This window comes from Pseudorasbora parva, chromosome 7, assembly GCF_024679245.1.
Source record: "Pseudorasbora parva isolate DD20220531a chromosome 7, ASM2467924v1, whole genome shotgun sequence".
NCBI lineage: Eukaryota > Metazoa > Chordata > Actinopteri > Cypriniformes > Gobionidae > Pseudorasbora > Pseudorasbora parva.
The window spans coordinates 27254483-27272510 of record NC_090178.1 but is presented as its reverse complement, the minus strand read 5'-3'; the positions used below and the strand labels follow the sequence as shown (position 1 = coordinate 27272510).

Genomic DNA, 18028 nt, shown 5'->3' with positions numbered 1-18028 from the left:
GGGACCTTTAAGTTATTTTATTTAAACTTACCGAGCCCACCTCTTTTGAACAGTAGTGTATAAAGTTTACACATATTATGACAATCATTACAATTTCTATAGTTACTATACTTAATCAGTTATTTTATTCTGTTGACAGCACTAATCTTTCTAAAGGGATAATAAAAGCACTAATATTTTTTTTATTCTATGGAAGTCAAAGGTTAACATCAACTGTTTGGCTACCTATATTTTGTTCTGTGTTTAGCAGAATCAAGGACTTGTATGGTTTGTAACAACTATAGGATGAGTAAGTGATGACAGAACGCTCTTCATTGAGCCAACTTGAATGTTGTATGTTTTCTAGTTTTTTTTTACATCAAGAAATATCTTCGCAAAGACGTCTTGGATACTTCTTTAGAAATTTTTGATCGGTAAGATTTTTAATGTTTTTAGAAGAAGTCTCTTATGGCAGCATTTATTTTATTAAAATACTAAAAAAATACAGTAATATTGTGAAATAATATATTTGATATATTAAAGCTACACTGTGTGATATTTTCCCCATCTAGCGGTGTAAAGGTATATGACCATCCAGTGAATATTAGATTCTGTTCCTCTCAATTCCGATTTCGTTTTAACTCCTACGGTGGCCAGTTTAGTCTAAGATTAAGATGGCTTCCAGTTCGGCCTCATTCATGACTGCCATCGAGTGTTAAAACGTGAAAAGCGAAGCTTGAATTTACGGGTATGTCCCTCTTTGGCTAATGTACTGTCAAGATGGAGGGGCTTCAACATGGCGAATGGCATTCGAATCCCTCACCCGTTTGTATTTTAAATGGCATATTATAAACTTATGAGAATACTTTATAACTTGAAAGAAGTAAATATACATTAATGAGCACATATATTTTTGAAAGAACTAAGTGTTTTTAGCTAAGAATAAACTAAAAAAGTTACACAGTGTAGCTTTAAATAATATGTTTAAAATATATGAATATATTTTAAAATGTAATTTACTCCTGTGATCAAAGCTGAACTTTTATCATCATTATTTCAGTCTTCAGTGTCACATGATCCTTCAGAAAACATTAAAGAATTATGATTATTATCAGTTTTGGAAACAGTTGTGTAAAACTGGACTATATGATTATTTTATGAATAGAAAGTTCAAAAGAACAGCATTTATCTGAAATGGAAAGCTTTTGCACAACCGTTCAAAACTTTTTGGGTCAGCACAAATTTGTTTTTTGGGGAAAGAACTTAAAGAAATTAATACTTTTATTCAGCAATGATGCAATAAATTGATCAAAAGTGACAGTAAAGACCTTTACAATGTTACAACATTGATAATAATAAAAAATGTTTCTTTAGTATCAAATCGGCATATTAGAATGATTTCTGAAAGCTCATGTGATACTGAAATTCAGCTTTGCATCACAGGAATAAATTACATTTAAACATATATTCAAATAGAAAACAGTTATTTTACATTTTGATAATATTTCACAATATTACTGTTTAATATTGTTATTTAAAGTTATTTAGTTTAATAAATGCAGCCTTGGTGACCATAAGATACTTCTTCTAAAATAAAAAAAATAAAAATCTAGCAGATCAAAAACTTTTGTTTTATCTTTTGAATGTATCATTTTATGTATCTTTTGAACTTTCATGAGATGACGTACCTGTGCTTGAAGACTAAGTCTGGATGGAGCGGCCAACAGGCTTCCTTGGTTTTGCTGAGGTAGTGAAATTAGATTTGGTGTTGATAGCAGCCCTGAAACATACACAACCATATGATTATATTTATTACTATTAAATTAAATCTGATTGGCAACCACAGATTTTTTTTTTATTCAATCACTATGTCTTGAAAAATTATAAAATAAAGTGATAATAATAAAATTTTGTCTATGTTTTTTTATTTAACCAGTTGGGCTCATGACATCTGACATGCAACAAGTCTGGCTTATAGTAAGGAGAGACAAATGACCAGACATAGGAAACTTATTTAGGACACAACCTGAGAAAACAAATAGTAAATGAACTACCTTGCTGCCCTTGCTGTGTTTGTGGCAAAAGAAACTGTGCGGGTGAAGGCAGAGTGTGTCCTGGAACGAGGACTAACTGCTGCAGTTGTAACAACTGCTGAATGTCCTGAAAGAGAGAAAAGAAACAGATGCTGAAAGGACGTGGTGGTTTCACTCTGATCTGAGGAGGGAACTCACTGAAAATAAGCAAATAAGACGCAGGCTTTTAGTGAATTTGACCCTAGTATCCCCTCAGGTGCGCTGCTCAGCACTGACTGGCTATACCTGGGCAGTGAGCTGGATTGGCTGAGAAAGAGGGAGCTGGTGAGGAGGAGGTGGGACGGGGGTGCCGGTTTGTTCTTGTGTGCTCTGTGACTGGCCCTGCGACTGCGGCTGAGCTGCCTGCTCTCTGGCCTGCTGCTGGGCTTGCTGTTGATTGGCTGCGTGGGCCACATGTGACTGCTGCACAGCTGCGGCGAGGAGCTGCGCCTGCTGTAAGAGCAGCTGCTGCTGTGCAGGCAAAAGTGCAGTCAACTAGAGAGAGAGAGAGAGAAAGAGCGGCAGAGAAGGAAAATGCGGTGAAAATAAGAGTTAGAAAAGTGGATGAAAGAAAGCACACGTAAAGCAAGGCAAGCATGCTCACGCAGGAACCCGCACAGACACACATATAAGAAGTACGTTCGAGTGCATGTGTTCGTCTCACCCCTGCGAGCTGGCCACCCGTTAGCATCAGCTGCGTGTGGGATAGGGCCGTCTGAGCAGGTGCAGCGGGAGACATCTCACCACATTCCTCCACCTTAGCCTGAGACAGAGACAGAGAAACGTTGATTATGAATTCATGGGTTGAAAAGGGCACGGTGAGTGGGGGTATTTAAATGAGGGTGGTTATTTAAAAAACAGTTTTAAACAGAAAATGTGCAGTTCTGTTTGTTAAACACAAGCATTCACATCCATTTACACACATTTACTCACCTTGGTGCTGCTACTCAGTGTGGGTGAAAGGGAGAAGGGGTTGATTTTCATTGGCTGAACCTGTTGGAGGGAAACACATTGGAAATATGATTCATTTTTTAATCATGCTGCATTCAGATGAAAGATAACACGGGTACCAGTCACTTGCCTGATTATTTGAATTTGAGCCATTTCTTTCCGAGTCTGAGAAACACAATGAGAAAAGGAAAGATATTAGTTCAGTTGGTAAATTTACGTTTGAGTTAGTTAGTTTGACATTAGAAGATTTAGTATAGTCTTTTTGTGAAGAAAACTTCTACAAGACGCTAACACTTTACACTAAGGTCTCATTTCTTAACATAAGTTAATTTACTAACTAAAATTAACTAACCATGAAAAATAAATTTGTTACAGTATTTAGTCATTGTAGTTAATAAAATATAAATATGTTCATTGTTTAAGTTAGTTCAAAGTGCATTTACTAAATGTTGATATTAACATTAACTTAGATGAATAAATACTGTAGAAGTATTGTCTCTCTTAGTTCATGTTAACTAATGACACCTTATTGTAAAGTGTTACCCAAAACAGAGGTGTCATTTTACTCTATATGTTAATACAACATATGAGTTAATATAGATTATTTGATTTATTTTGTTAAATAAAGATCTATATTTTTAACTGTATAAACAGTTAACATAACTGTATTATGTATATTGTTAACATATAAAAAAAACTATATGATAAAATTTAATAAAGTAGTACTTAAATACTACTGATCATATTTGTTATAATGCGTGTGTAGATATTATCATGGCAAGTAAGCAGAAATCTGAGCAGAAAAATCTTTTTTGTTGAGCCCTATGACAAAAAATATAATGTATTGTATGTAATGTATATACCTGTGCTCTCCATCGGAGAGTCTGCTGCTGGATTCTCAACCTCTACTGGCTTTGACATTCTGATATCTATGGTGGGGGGAAAACACAGAGAGGTATGAAATCAGGCATTACCTGTTGCTACATGCTCAAGCATGTCTTCTGTTATGTTATGAGTTTAACAAGCACAAGTATGTTACATTTGGAATCAAAATTCTTTTTTGATTATAGAGCAGCTCCAGATCTAGATTCCTTCATTCTCAAGCTAGTGGAGATGTGACCAATCCAACAAAAAACTAATAGTTATTAGATCAACACAGATGTGTCACTTCAAATTTAACTGTAACTGAGCCCATGGGACTGTCCCAGTCCCTCGGCGGAGTGTGAAACGTAAACGCGTGCGATTATCTTCTTAGAATATTAATAACATGTTTTGAAAGAGTTTTATGAAGTTCTGTCTACACTGAAGTAGGTAGATATACATACATATATTCTACATATAAAGTCAGAACACACAACTGAACTGTGAATCAGAACTGTGTGTGTGTGTGTTTCTGATGAGTTCAAGTGAATTCTTTTCATTTGTATGGCAGATTTTACAATACACATTGTTTCAAAGGAGCATCAGAAGTATAAACTCTGTAGCAAGAAAAAGAATCTCTCAAAAATACATGCATAAACACACACACACACACACACACACACACACACACACACACACACACACACACACACACACACACACACACACATGCTCACTCACACACACATGCTCACTCACACACAGAAACACTCACTTCCCTTTTGTGAAAAATGCAAATAAAGCCAACGACTGACTAATAATATCACCCACCTGCATACCACTATCTCGTCTGATCCTCTTTATCTGTCTTCCCTTCAACACTCACACTTCATCTTTAATTTCTCACTCTTTCACCATTCCTTTCATTAATATTTCATTCCTTCCAACTACATGAAACAATGAGGCCTTTATAAGATACTGACAATTAATATCTGACTCCTCCAGGGGGCAGTAGCTGTAAAAATAAGATTGCTTATAATAATCCCAGAGAAAGTTACAGAGGAAACCAGTTTCCCTTTTATCTTATTGTGTCATTTGTGTAAAAGCCACCAAAAAGCTGAAGAATTGCCGACTTCCTCACACGACCGAATCCGTGGTCCAGCCACAGTGGTTGGCGAAAGGAAGAAAAAGGAAGGAAAAAGCCCCTCTTGAGGCTCATCAGAGAACGGGCTGTATCTAATTCAGGGTTTCCACAAAACGGCCTGCTAGAAAAAAATTGTGCTCTGATAGCTCAGAGTGTTTGAGAACAGTTCGAGAATATTTTCAAATTGTGTCATATTGTGATTATTTTGAGTGACATTACGTGTCATATGAATGAACTTAATGGTCTTTTAAGCTGCTGAGAGGTCTTTCTTCAGAGAGGAACGTATCATTTATTTAAAGCAAAAAGATCAAAGAAACGTGTTTAATCATTGACCAATTCAAGTGAATCATCACAAACTTATCTGACACCTTGGACTCTATCATAACTTTTTTGATATGCATTCACATATCAGATCTAGAATTTAAAGTTTGTTATTGAGTGAATGTGCAGTTCATCATTCATGAACTTAATATGAAAGAGTGCCTGATGGTTTTGGTGTTAATGTCTCACTTCCCTCTCTGTTTCCCCTCAGGCTGGGGCAAACACAACGTGTTAAACCAAACCCTTACTGTCGGGCAAGCTATTAATACACACTCAAACACTCACACACTTGAATGTAAGTGCTCCTATCATATACAGCCTTTATACAGTAGCTGACACGCACAGATCTATTTCTTACAATATTCTGAACTTCTCCATTTTATAACTTCTGTATTACAAAGATATCTATTCTTTTTATAAAACCGAGATAAATATGCTTACACTGCTTGCACGTACTGGAAATGATTTGCAAGCTAATAGTGTTTTACATGATATTCAACAACTTAAAGACTAAGAAACCACATGCCAAGATGAAGAGCTTTCTTGTGACAATAATCAGGGCTACCTCAAATCTCCATCAATGTATGTATTTAGCTGCAAATAAAACATACAAAGGTTCCAGTAGACACTTGAATCTTGAGTTGAATTCTGGCCTCTATGACAATTTACTATATTGGGAAGTTCAGATATTCAGTAACAATAACGCAAGATGTCTTAAGGAAACGATTTTTCGGGTTTTCTCATAGCCTGTTTCTCATAGCCGTCCCTTCCTTAAGTATCTGGGATCTGGGAGGAACGGGGGAAACCCTATGAAGAACTTCTCACTGGGTTTCCCAGAGGTTCCCCTGCACTTCCAGTCAACAAATATGATTTCATCCCATCTTCAGTACTGAAAAGGGCTTTGTCTGATGGATCAGCAAAAAACTAGATATACATAATGGCAGTATAATAACCTGAAGATTTGATGCACATAATACCACAAATTGTAATACTGGTAAAGCCCTTAAAAGCCAGAGCTCTCTGAATTTATGAAGAGGAAAAACTATTTTTGTATTATTAAACTATTATTTTGTAACAATTTTGTTTTTTGAAATGAACGCTGCAGAGAAATGTACATTATTTTGAGGATTGCATTTCAGAAATCAGAAGACCTTTATAATTCAGATCATTGCCCACTTCAGTTCTTACATTTTACTATATTGCAAATGCTACAAAGAGACCATTGATTGCATAGAAAAAAATACAATCTACAAGAGACTTAGCTCAGCTCAGCCACGTAGCTCAGTAGTTACTCCAAAAAATGATGTAAAAGAAAACCTTGGGTCTGTCAAAAAAGCTAAAAGTTACATATGCTGTGCAACTGTAAAAGTGGCCACACTTCTAAAACCCCTGTCCTCACAGTGAAGAGGGTGGTGGAAGCGTCCCGCTGTGGCGCTGGGCATCTCGTTAAGGTAGAAGGAAAAATAAATGGCACAAAACGCAGGGAAATACTACCCCCCAAAAAATCTTGTTCTCTCTGCTGATCTGACCTTCAGCAGGACAATGACCTTAAACTCTGAGTGACTCAAGAACATAAAGGTGAATGTCTGACATTGGACCAGATTTCAACCCTGATTCAAATGTGTGAAACATCATTTGACTACCTGAAAAGCCTGAATCTTGAAACATTCTTAGAAAAAAAGATTCACAACATTTTGAACACTTAAGACACTCATGCCAAATGTCTCATTTGTGAGTGGCATTTATAATAAAATGTGCTGTTTTTATTTTGTTTATTTTATTATGAAGGACCCACTTTATATTAGGTGGCATTAAATATGTACTAACATTGAAATGAATGATTTGATACAATGCACTTATTCTATTCATACAGCATTGTACTTATATATTTAAAAATACCTGCCTGTAATTACATCTGTAATTAATTCATGCAGTTAAATCTATAATTTCACTGTTGAACATTTCTTTACCCAACCCTCCCCTTAAACTGACCCATACCCCACACCTGTCCCTAACTCTACCCTTAAACTGACCCATATCATCACACCTGTCCCTAACTCTACCCTTAAACTGACCCATACCCCACACCTGTCCCTAACCATCCCCTTAAACTGACCCAAACCCCACACCTGTCCCTAACTCTACCCTTAAACTGACCCATACCCCACACCTGTCCCTAACTCTACCCTTAAACTGACCCATACCCCACACCTGTCCCTAACCATCCCCTTAAACTGACCCATACCCCACACCTGTCCCTAACTCTACCCTTAAACTGACCCATACCCCACACCTGTCCCTAACTCTACCCTTAAACTGACCCATACCCCACACCTGTCCCTAACTCTACCCTTAAACTGACCCATACCCCACACCTGTCCCTAACTCTACCATTAAACTTACCCATATCACCACACCTGTCCCTAACTCTACCCTTAAACTAACCCATATCACCACACCTGTCCCTAACTCTACCCTTAAACTTACCCATATCACCACACCTGTCCCTAACTCTACCCTTAAACTGACCCATATCACCACACCTGTCCCTAACTCTACCCTTAAACTTACCCATATCACCACACCTGTCGCTAACTCTACCCTTAAACTGACCCATATCACCACACCTGTCCCTAACTCTACCCTTAAACTGACCCATACCCCACACCTGTCCCTAACTCTACCCTTAAACTGACCCATACCCCACACCTGTCCCTAACTCTACCCTTAAACTGACCCATACCCCACACCTGTCCCTAACTCTACCCTTAAACTGACCCATACCCCACACCTGTCCCTAACTCTACCCGTATCCACCTCAATATCAGCAAAGGTCTTTTACAATACAATATGAACACAACACGTACATTGTAATTATATTTTGATGTAAATACATAGGCCACCTTATATAAAGTGGGATAATTAAAATTAAATAAAATTTTAAATAAAATAAACAAATCTCATTAAGATAAAAAATAAAATGCATACAAAACTATTTTAAGTTTCAGTGGTTTGAAATAAAACGTAGGTCTGAATATTTTTGCAAAGCACTGTAACATAAATTCCTGTATTAAAAAAAAAAAAAAAAACAGAAACTGTAAGAAGTATATATATTTCGGAATTTCAGCTTTCACGTAACTTTGCATAGCTTGTCCTTTCAATTTCTCTATCTCTTGGTCTGATGACCACAAACGTCCCTGCATTTCTAACAAATCCATCAATACAACTCACAAGAGCCCAACCAGGCAACCACATAGACGCCCCGGACACATACCTGGCAACCACATATGGGAATAATCCATGGCTGCGACAGGACCGGTCTTTGTCATGTTGATGAATATGTGTGCACTCGTTCAGCAAGGTCTTCTTCCTCTCTCACACATGCACACACTCGTTCTCTCTCTCACTCTCTCTCTCTCTCTGCTTCTCTAATGACTCTGTCAGTGTGTGGCCAAGAAGGAGGAACAAACTGATAACAAGAGGGGGGAACTCTCCACTCCTCCTTCTCTCCTCCCTCCGTCACCTCCTTTCTACGCTGTACTCACCCACACCACCACCCCCTCTGTGCCCACTTCCTGACCCCGAGAAAGCAAGAACAGAGTGGGTCAGAGCAGATATGCCACATTTGCATGTGCAATACAATGCATTTTAAACTCGTAAGTGTGTAACAGGACGGTTCATCAGGCGGATTTATGCAATGGACGGTCGCATTTGGAGGATGACAGGCTGAGGAAGGCAAGCAGGATGGCGAGCGAGCGAGGAGGAAGTGAAGCGCTGTCGATCGGTGGGCTGAAAAGTGGGGTCAGGTGAACAGAGAGAGGATGAGAGAGGTTGAGAGTGGGAAGTCGGCAGTGTGGAGTGAGAGATAAAAGAATAAGCAGATGTTGAGATAGAGGTGAAAAGAGGGGGAGAGTTGTGCCGCTGGAAAGTGCTGGGGTTGTTGGAAAGAGTCGCTCACGAGTCCTGTGGTGACTCTCGGTCTCTCTAGCACACTCGTGTCACGCCGTATCTCTACTGTACATCAATGCATCTGTTACAACACAAGCCTCCATCAGAAAATACAGAATGAGGACGCTTGCTCACACAGCTTTTTTCCAACCTCACACGTCCACACTGGGGCATGAATCACCCCGTAGGAGCCCAAAACAACGCAGAGAAAGCAAAACAAGCATATGTGTTAATATAAAATCGTAATGTGTCTGAAGCAGGAAGCAGGGATAGATATCACAAGCTGTACTCTTCAATGACGGAAAATAGACATGTCCCAACTGTCCTAACTACATGCACCACCTCAGAGAACAGTGTGGACATGCCACATTTTTTATTTTAGAAAAATGACAGTTGCACAGTTGTTATATGCTGTGAAATAACACAAACAACATCCTGGGATGCTATTTTGAAGTGTTTAATATACTTTTCACTATTCGCTCCAATTCAAATCACTAAAAAATTGGTAAAGAAATGCATCCATTGACTGAGAAAATTAATTTAAGCATGAGCATTTTCATAAAAAGTTCATAAAAGTTCATAAAATCTATTATTTGTTATTATAAGAAGCAGTCCCATTTTACTGGCCCTGTATGTTTTTATTTAGTTTTTTGCAGTATTTGCATTTACAGAAATTTAAAAGAATTTAAGAAAATGTAATCACAATAATTTGAACATTAAATAAAGATAGACTATTATTACATAAAATCCTAATATAAAAAAAGCTTTGCTTTTCTCATGAAAGGAAGATTTTAGCAAATGTATACACAATATGATATTGTATATTTATTAAATATTATTCGAAAGTTTCCTTAAGTCTTGAGAAAAGATAATATTGATGGAATAATGTAAAGCATTCAGGATGCATATGTATTTAACATATTTAACGCACACACACACACGTTTGTTTTTGTGACATATGGGGACCTTCCATAGGCGTAATGGATTTTATACTGTACGAACCATATTTTCTATCCCCCTACACTGCCCCTACCCCTAAACCTACCCATCACAGGAAACATTCTGCATTTTTACTTTCTAAAAAAATCTCATCCTGTATGATTTATAAGCATTTTGAAAAGTGGGAACATGGCCAATGTCCTCATATTTCACCCTTTCCTTGTAATGCCTGTCATTCCTATGTCATTATACACATTTGTGTCCTCATATGTCACAAAAACATGAACCCCCCCCCCCCCCCCCACACACACACACACACACACACAGCTTATATAATGTTTATTAAACATCAAATTGTTAGAAAATAAATAAATGTAATGTTAGTTCTGGGTATTTAAGATACATACATTGTAAAAAAATAAAAAATAAATTCAGGTCTCCAATTGAAAATTTTCTAGTGACTGATCACATCTACATTTTTTAGTTGGCCAAATAGAATTTCTGTAAATTGACGCAACTCACAGAAATTCAATTTGGCCAACTAAAAAATGTAGATGAGATAAGTAACTAGAACAATTTCAATTGGAGACCTGAATTTGTTTTACAGTGTATGTATGATATAAGAGACTGTAGTACTGTATATTCAACACTAGGAGGAGGCATTGCCACACTTTTTATGAATGTTGTGAAGTTGAGAGTTTTTCTGGAATCTCCCAATTGATAGGCCTTATTTCAAATGCTCCCTTTACAAATATTCTGGTTATTTCAAAGAAAGATTCAAGTGAATCAACATGTCCAGTTTAGAGTCTCATTAATATACAGACACACACACACACACACACTTAGACAAATCTAACAAAAGACTGCTAGCCTATAGATAAGACACAGCTAATACCTATACAGTATATACATACAGGCCTGTATAAGAGCTTCAGTTACTGCTCGTACTCACTATATATCTATATATATATATATTCTCTCTATATAAACATAGATATTTTGTTGATGCATTTTCCTAAACATCAAAAACTAACACAGATGGTAGCTTAAGTGTTTCGTGGTTTCACACAAAGAGAGCAGCGTGTCAGGTTCACGGTCATCGAGAGCCTGTGCGGCTGGTGGGGTTAAAGTTCATAACCCCAGAGGTCATACACCACAGACAAGTCTGCATATGTCACGGGGGTCTCAGGCCATTTGCCTGGCCCCTCATCACATGGTTTACGAGGAAACGTCACTCCTCCTAATGGCATCAGTTTTAGTGTGTGTGATGACCTGTGGACTGATGCATGTGTGAAACAACCAGGAACATCTCGTGATCCACCTGCAACTACGCCTCGATGTTTTTTAAAAGCTAGTGTGTTTCTTCGTCCGCTCCTCTTGCTCTCCTTCTCTCCATGTTTATCTGATCAGCTGTCTGTTTAAGAGTGCAAGCTCCAGGCCTCAAGAGAGCCATCAATCTCACAGCTGTCACAGCTCAGAGCCGTATGCGCGCGGATGTGTGTGAGTGATTAGATACTAACTATTTCGCACAGCAAACACTCTTTGCGCTGTAGATGCAATCGCGCTCTCTCCAACACAAATGTGTCTTAGTCTTTAATGCTGATAAAGTTACAGAGACGCCTTCTTTCCGTCCGTCCACCATTCCAGGCTGATACGTCCACCTTCTCACATCCATAAACACAAATGTCCATTCCCTGCACTTTCCACTCACTCCTCCAGCTGTGAAACTATCAGCATGTCCCGTAACGCAATGATAAAAATGCTCTTTTTAAATTGTTTCCAGACATTTGTTCTTTCTTTCCCTCATTCTCTCTTTCTTCCCTGCTGGTCAGCAGACGCTGTGACATCACTGGACACTGCGCTGCACTGTGATTGGTCACTGGCCCACGTTGCCAGGCAACAGCAGTGAAAGGTCTCTTGTGTGTGTGTGTGTGTGCGTGTGTTTGTCTGTGCTTATGTGTATGTTTTTACCTCTGTGACAGACAGTGAAATGGTAAACGGAGAGTGGCTCTTGTGCTGATAAGTTTTCCTATCTGAAATGGAGCATTTTTCCTGTAATGTGAGGGCTGAGTATCGTTTCCCCTGAATGAATACGTGCATGTTTAATATTTAGGCTTATATCTGTGTGTGAACGCAGCTGTGTGTGAGAAAGTGTGTGTCTGGGGAAAAGGCGGTTATTGTTTTTGACACAGACCCTCATATTTCTGCATCGATCGATTTCTCTGACTCCCGACACGACAATAATCGCGCGCACACACACACACACACACACACACACACACACACACACACACACACACACACACACACACACACACACACACACACACACACACACACACACACACACACACACAGGCCTCTTTCTATCAGTAGCATTATTACTGTGTAGAGAGGTAGAGGGGGAAATAAGGGGAGCTTAGAGGAATTCATACGGCAGAACAGGAAAGAACGCGGATGCAGGAGAGTCAGGCCACTTGAAAAAGAAGTGCAGAGTGGGAGAATTGATAGTAAAATCTCACAGGGAAAGAAAAGGACATGAAGTGATGAAGAGAGATGAGAAAATAAATGAAAAACTTGGAAGATAAGACTAGGAAGTAGAAGGAAATGTGTGTTAGCGGAAAAAAGTGCCACCAATCCGGTACTCAAACAGAACTGAACTATTTATTTGTTGCAATATTGAATCAAACCCTTACAGTTAGTTACATTATTTTAAATATTCACTATATATATATATGCAACGCTTTTACTTTCACAATGTAATGTGTGTGTGTGTGTGTGTGTGTGTGTGTGTGTGTGTGTATATATATATATAAATTAAGCTCTGATTTAAAACCTCACAAAACCTTTTAAGTTGGAAGGTTGAATTAATTTCTATGGATGAGTTAAACTTTCCATTTCAATTAATTGATGATGCTTCCTTCAAAATGTTATGATTAATTTGTGTACATTTTTGGTTTGCCTTAAATTCAGTAACAAGTTAATATAATAGATTTAAGGTATTTGTTATTACTAATTAGTTTATTTTTTAAATTAATTTATTAAATATTAATTAGTTATATACTGCTTTATTGTTATTTATTATATAATGTTTATAAAGCTACTAGTAATTGCTATACTGTGCATAAAAATGAAAGTGATTAAATATTTTATATTTATATTTTTTTATTTAAAAACATTATTTTAACTTTTTACTTAATATGACATTTTTTTGCATTAAATGTTTTAAATTAATTGGCTTCAAGGATTTTTGGTTCTCTGAACCATAAACACCGATATCAGAGCAAATACATACATTATGAGATATCAAATAACTTCAAAAGCCTGAAAATGACCACTATAATATTTTTAGTTATCTCGCCCAGCCCTACTGCAGTATAATAAAAGAAGAGCATTACAAGAGAGAAGATGAAGGATTCATCCCATCTTTTTCCAATAAAAGAAGAAATGAGGGATTGAATTGGGGAGGATGGGGTGAGAGTACAACAAAAGAGATGAGACGCACATACACACACAAACCGTTGTTTTTGAGAGATGAGGAAGAGATGTTATTAGGTTGACAGCAGTGTAATGACGGAGCAACTCCAGAGCTGTCACACAGAAAAAGCACAAGCGCACAGTGATGGAGGACAAACACGGACACGTTCACACCTACACTGTCACTTTCGTGAGGAACGTTTGCTTTGACATGAAGGACGGGTCACGATGGTCAACAAGTGAGGCTGACTGGTACACCTAGAGTTTTTATTCGATATTTCGTTTTTAAAAGTTTTATTCAGTGCACGTCAAACTTCATCTCAGGCGTTTCTAGTGCTCTAATAATTGCTTTTAAACACAAGAATCCAACTTATATAAGATAGAAACCCTACATATTCCTATTTTATATCCCCCATCCTCACAAAGAAACCGTGTTTCTGTCTTTTCTGATGTTGTAGTTCTGATTAAATGTGGTTACAGGAATAATTTGACCTTTAACCTGCCTTTCACCTTTCCCCTCTGCAGTTTTTTTCCGCTTCACGCTGTCTCCTGTCTGTCGTTCTTACTCATCAACTCATCAATATTCCCACTCACCCTCCATCTTTATCACAACATCCATCTTTCTTTCTCCCATAATCCCCTTCTCCTTCGCTCCCCCCTCCTTTTTGTATCACTTCATTCCCCCTTTCGTTCTCTTCTCATCCCATTTCACTTCCTAAACTACATCACTCTCTCTATCCATCCATTTCCAGCTGCCATTTCTTACCTCTTTTATTGTTTAATTTCCTTTCCCTTTTATGCCCCACTTGGATGTCTCTCTATCTGTCCTTGTCTCTGTGTTTGTGATAATAACTAAAATAAGAGTTTCTTCTGCCATTATTTATTTCCCTCCTCCTGAGCGCAGGGAGATATCAAAACCTAGTCAGAGCCGACACAGGGGACCCGTGCTACATTTGGGGAAAGGAGAGGTGGACTATGAGATGGAGAGGGAACGAGAGGGGGTAGGGGCTCTACTGTTGTTAGATGGGGGTAGATGGGCTGGGTGGGTGGGTGGGTGGTTGTGGTGGTGGTGGGGGGGGGGGGTGTAGGAAATCGGTCTGGCTAGCGGAACAGCTTTTCACCTATCTCTCTCTTTCTTTCTCTCTCTCTCCCCATACTGCTTTGTATTCTGTGGAGATGACAGGGGAAAGCTTTATTGCTCTGAGTCGGTATCGATCGGGGCCCTAGGCAGGGGGGAGCGCACAGACGCCCATTAGAGGCACTTTCTCAACGACCGCTCCCTAAGAGCACAACCCCACCCTACCCCCCCTTTTTTTTCTTTCTTTGCCACTGAAATTCAAATTCAAGGTTTCTATCCTTGAGGCTTGACTGGGAAAGAGGGGGAGAAAGCGAGAGGAGATGTAATCTGATAAAGAAAGAGCCAACAGAGACACAAAGCAAAGAAAATATATCAATATTTCAATAGCCTACGAATACATATGAAGTGCTACATTTCTCTTATCCTTTCAGCTCACTGTTATTCCACATCTTCTATATACTTAATAGCACATGAAAATATGTTGGCTGAATTCAGTGATTTGATGAGTAACTATGTAGTTTTTCAAACATTCACATGAACAATGAAAACACAAGGATACACAACAAAGACTGTACACTGGCCCTGTAAATTGTGTCTAACACCAAAGAAATACTTTCCTACTATGTCTACGTGTTCATATCCCAGTGAGATTTCACACTCTGGAATGAAGCCTATACCACCTGTAATCTCCCTCTTCACAGAATTCCTCACTTTTAAATCAGAGTTTGGCAAGACAAGAATCTCACCTTCTTATTCACCTCTTCTTGCTCTCTCTCGCTCTCTCACACCTCGACCAAACAGAAAGAAAATGCTTTCTGGTACTTCCATGGCTATCCAAAATCACACATAGTATACTATAAATATTAATTCTCTATTATAGCTGAAAAAGCCTGACCTGCAGAGACTAAACTTCGACCTTGGGGAATTTAAAGTTCTATCTGCACATCTCCTCTGTCCTTATAGAGTGAGTTAAAAGCTACAGTGGTCTAGTGCACATATCCCAGAAATTGAGCCTTGCTGTTCATGTGGAAAATGGAGATTCAAATCTGGCTGGTCCCAGTCTCCTAAGTAATTTCCTCTAATCTTTTCTAATATATATATATATATATATATATATATATATATATATATATATATATATATATATATATATATATATATATATATATACTGCTCATGTAGGATGTAGTCATATAGTAAAATATATGAAACGTGTTTATTTGCAACAGCATGATTAGAGTGACTACTACAGTTTGATATCTTTATTAACTTTTTATATTTCACATCTCTTCTTTTCATAGAGAATTGGTATGGTGTGACCTTCCAATATGAATCTGATTACATGATTATAGCCAGAAAACCCCTGAAAAGTCTGTCTCTATATAACCACATGGGAATAGTTGAAGTGACTTCGACGCAGCACGATCGTGCACCATGTTTACACATGTGAGTCAATCGCTCCCACGCCAATCGATGGAAAGAGAGAGAGAACAGGTTACCTTTGGTCATTAAGACAGGGGGAATCCCAGACTTAGGGGGTTCATTGATAGAGAGAGAAAGAGAGAGAGAGTATTTGGCAAAGAGAGAGAGCAGACAATTATCTGTATTGATTAAAGGGAGGCAGCACAGTGAAGAACAGAGCTCACTATGTGTCGATCAATAGAGAGAGAGAAAGAGAGACAGAGAAAGAGGGAATTGTTTGGGGAAAGAGGGCCAATAGGTGGGAATGAGATAGGGACAAAATCAAGTGTGAAAATGAGGACAAGAGTGAGGTAGGTAATACAATGATGCATGAAATAAAAATATCAACATGTTTAAGAATTCATATTGACATCATAATGATTACAAGTGTCGAGCACATGCATCCAAATGTCTACATTTGGCAGTCAACACTGAAAAAAAAAGATTTTTACTGCTTGTCCAAATGCTTGATTAAAATGAGCTAAAGTACCACAGTTGCTATACATTTTGTCCTAACTTAATTTGATTGTGTTTAATCCAATTAAATATAAGTCAAATTGAAGTTTACTTAATCCTTTTGTGTTGAGATTACATGAATGAATTGTTGCATTAACTGAAACGGGGCGGGTTTGTTAGTTCCCAGCATGCTTTGCATATAACTAAATCAAGAGAGAGTAAATGTTGTTACTTTATATGTAAAAGTCTTATTTTTATGTATTTTTTAGCAAGATGAGAAAGGGGGAGACTTGATTGTGTTTGGTAGTGTTTAATATTCAATTATGTTGGAATTTGTAGAAATTTAGAAATAAATTACAGTGGGTTACCATTATGGAGAAGAGTGGAGCATTTGCTTAGGATGTGGACTAAAACAACTAATGTCATTACGGCTTTGCTGAACTAACTAGCTAGAGCAGTATAATAATTCAGTTGTGTAACATTGAAATACATGAAATTGAAGTGGATGCATGAATATATAATAAATGCCTGAATTCTGTCAGGGAGCCATTTGAAATTCACTTTGAAACTACTTAAATGGGTCACTTGTATTCAATATATTCATTTCATGATGTTGAAGTTACATGAACAAATTATGTTGGTTTAACTTAATTGATTCATGTGGGACCGATGCAAAAATTAAATCATGTAAGTCCAACACACTTTTTTCCCAGTAAAGTTAGCCTGACATTTAATATGCCCATAAAATTACCACTTACAAAAAGAAAAAGTTTTAAAAATGAATAAAAACATGTTTTTCTTTGTATTCATCATGTATGAATCTATTATTTTGCCTAAGAATAAAGTGGATCAGGGCTGCCAGTGTTGCCCACAAAAAAAGTGCCTGAATATCATTGTGTGCAACGTATACAGCCTGAATGTGTGAGCCGAGTTTGAATAAATGTTCAGTACTTTGTAGCCGAGACCACGTCTTTTCCTCGGAAATGCGTGTAATAACGGGACAAAAGCTTCAAAGAGTAGTAACAACAAGGGAACTGTGTAGACACAAGCAGTGCAGACAGACCCACTGCTTACCCCTTCTCAAAATATTAATCCCCTTTCAGACAAACTTGACCCCCAACACACACACACACTCCCCTTTTCCGCTCCCATTAGGAGTCGAATGCATATCTACAGACTGTGCTGGTCGTTGCCTAGTAACCATGACCCTCACCAGCCAACACCAGAAACAACACAATATTCATTACATCCTCTGACTCAGTTGTCGATTAGTAATGTAACATTGTCCAAAAAGCATGCATTAGTGCACCTTAGCTGGAGTTTTAAAAGCAAAGTTTTAAA

At 37.9% G+C, this 18028-nt stretch overlaps 1 protein-coding gene across 8 annotated transcripts in view; it reads right to left on the bottom strand.

Annotated features, from left to right (window-relative positions):
• Window positions 1–18028, bottom strand: part of pou2f2b (POU class 2 homeobox 2b) — a 40554-nt gene that overhangs the window by 6767 nt on the left and 15759 nt on the right. For 5 of the 8 annotated variants that reach the window (XM_067448872.1, XM_067448873.1, XM_067448876.1 and 2 more), the window contains exons 2-8: window positions 3866–3931; window positions 3133–3167; window positions 2985–3044; window positions 2716–2814; window positions 2298–2546; window positions 2034–2139; window positions 1668–1759 (exon numbers count right to left, since the gene is read on the bottom strand). In XM_067448872.1, the coding sequence (XP_067304973.1) occupies window positions 1668–1759; window positions 2034–2139; window positions 2298–2546; window positions 2716–2814; window positions 2985–3044; window positions 3133–3167; window positions 3866–3931 (707 nt within the window). Of the gene's footprint in view, window positions 1–1667; window positions 1760–2033; window positions 2140–2297; window positions 2547–2715; window positions 2815–2984; window positions 3045–3132; window positions 3168–3865; window positions 3932–8602; window positions 8754–18028 lie in introns of those variants that run through there. The other 3 variants (XM_067448874.1, XM_067448877.1, XM_067448875.1) reach the window with 3 other exon arrangements.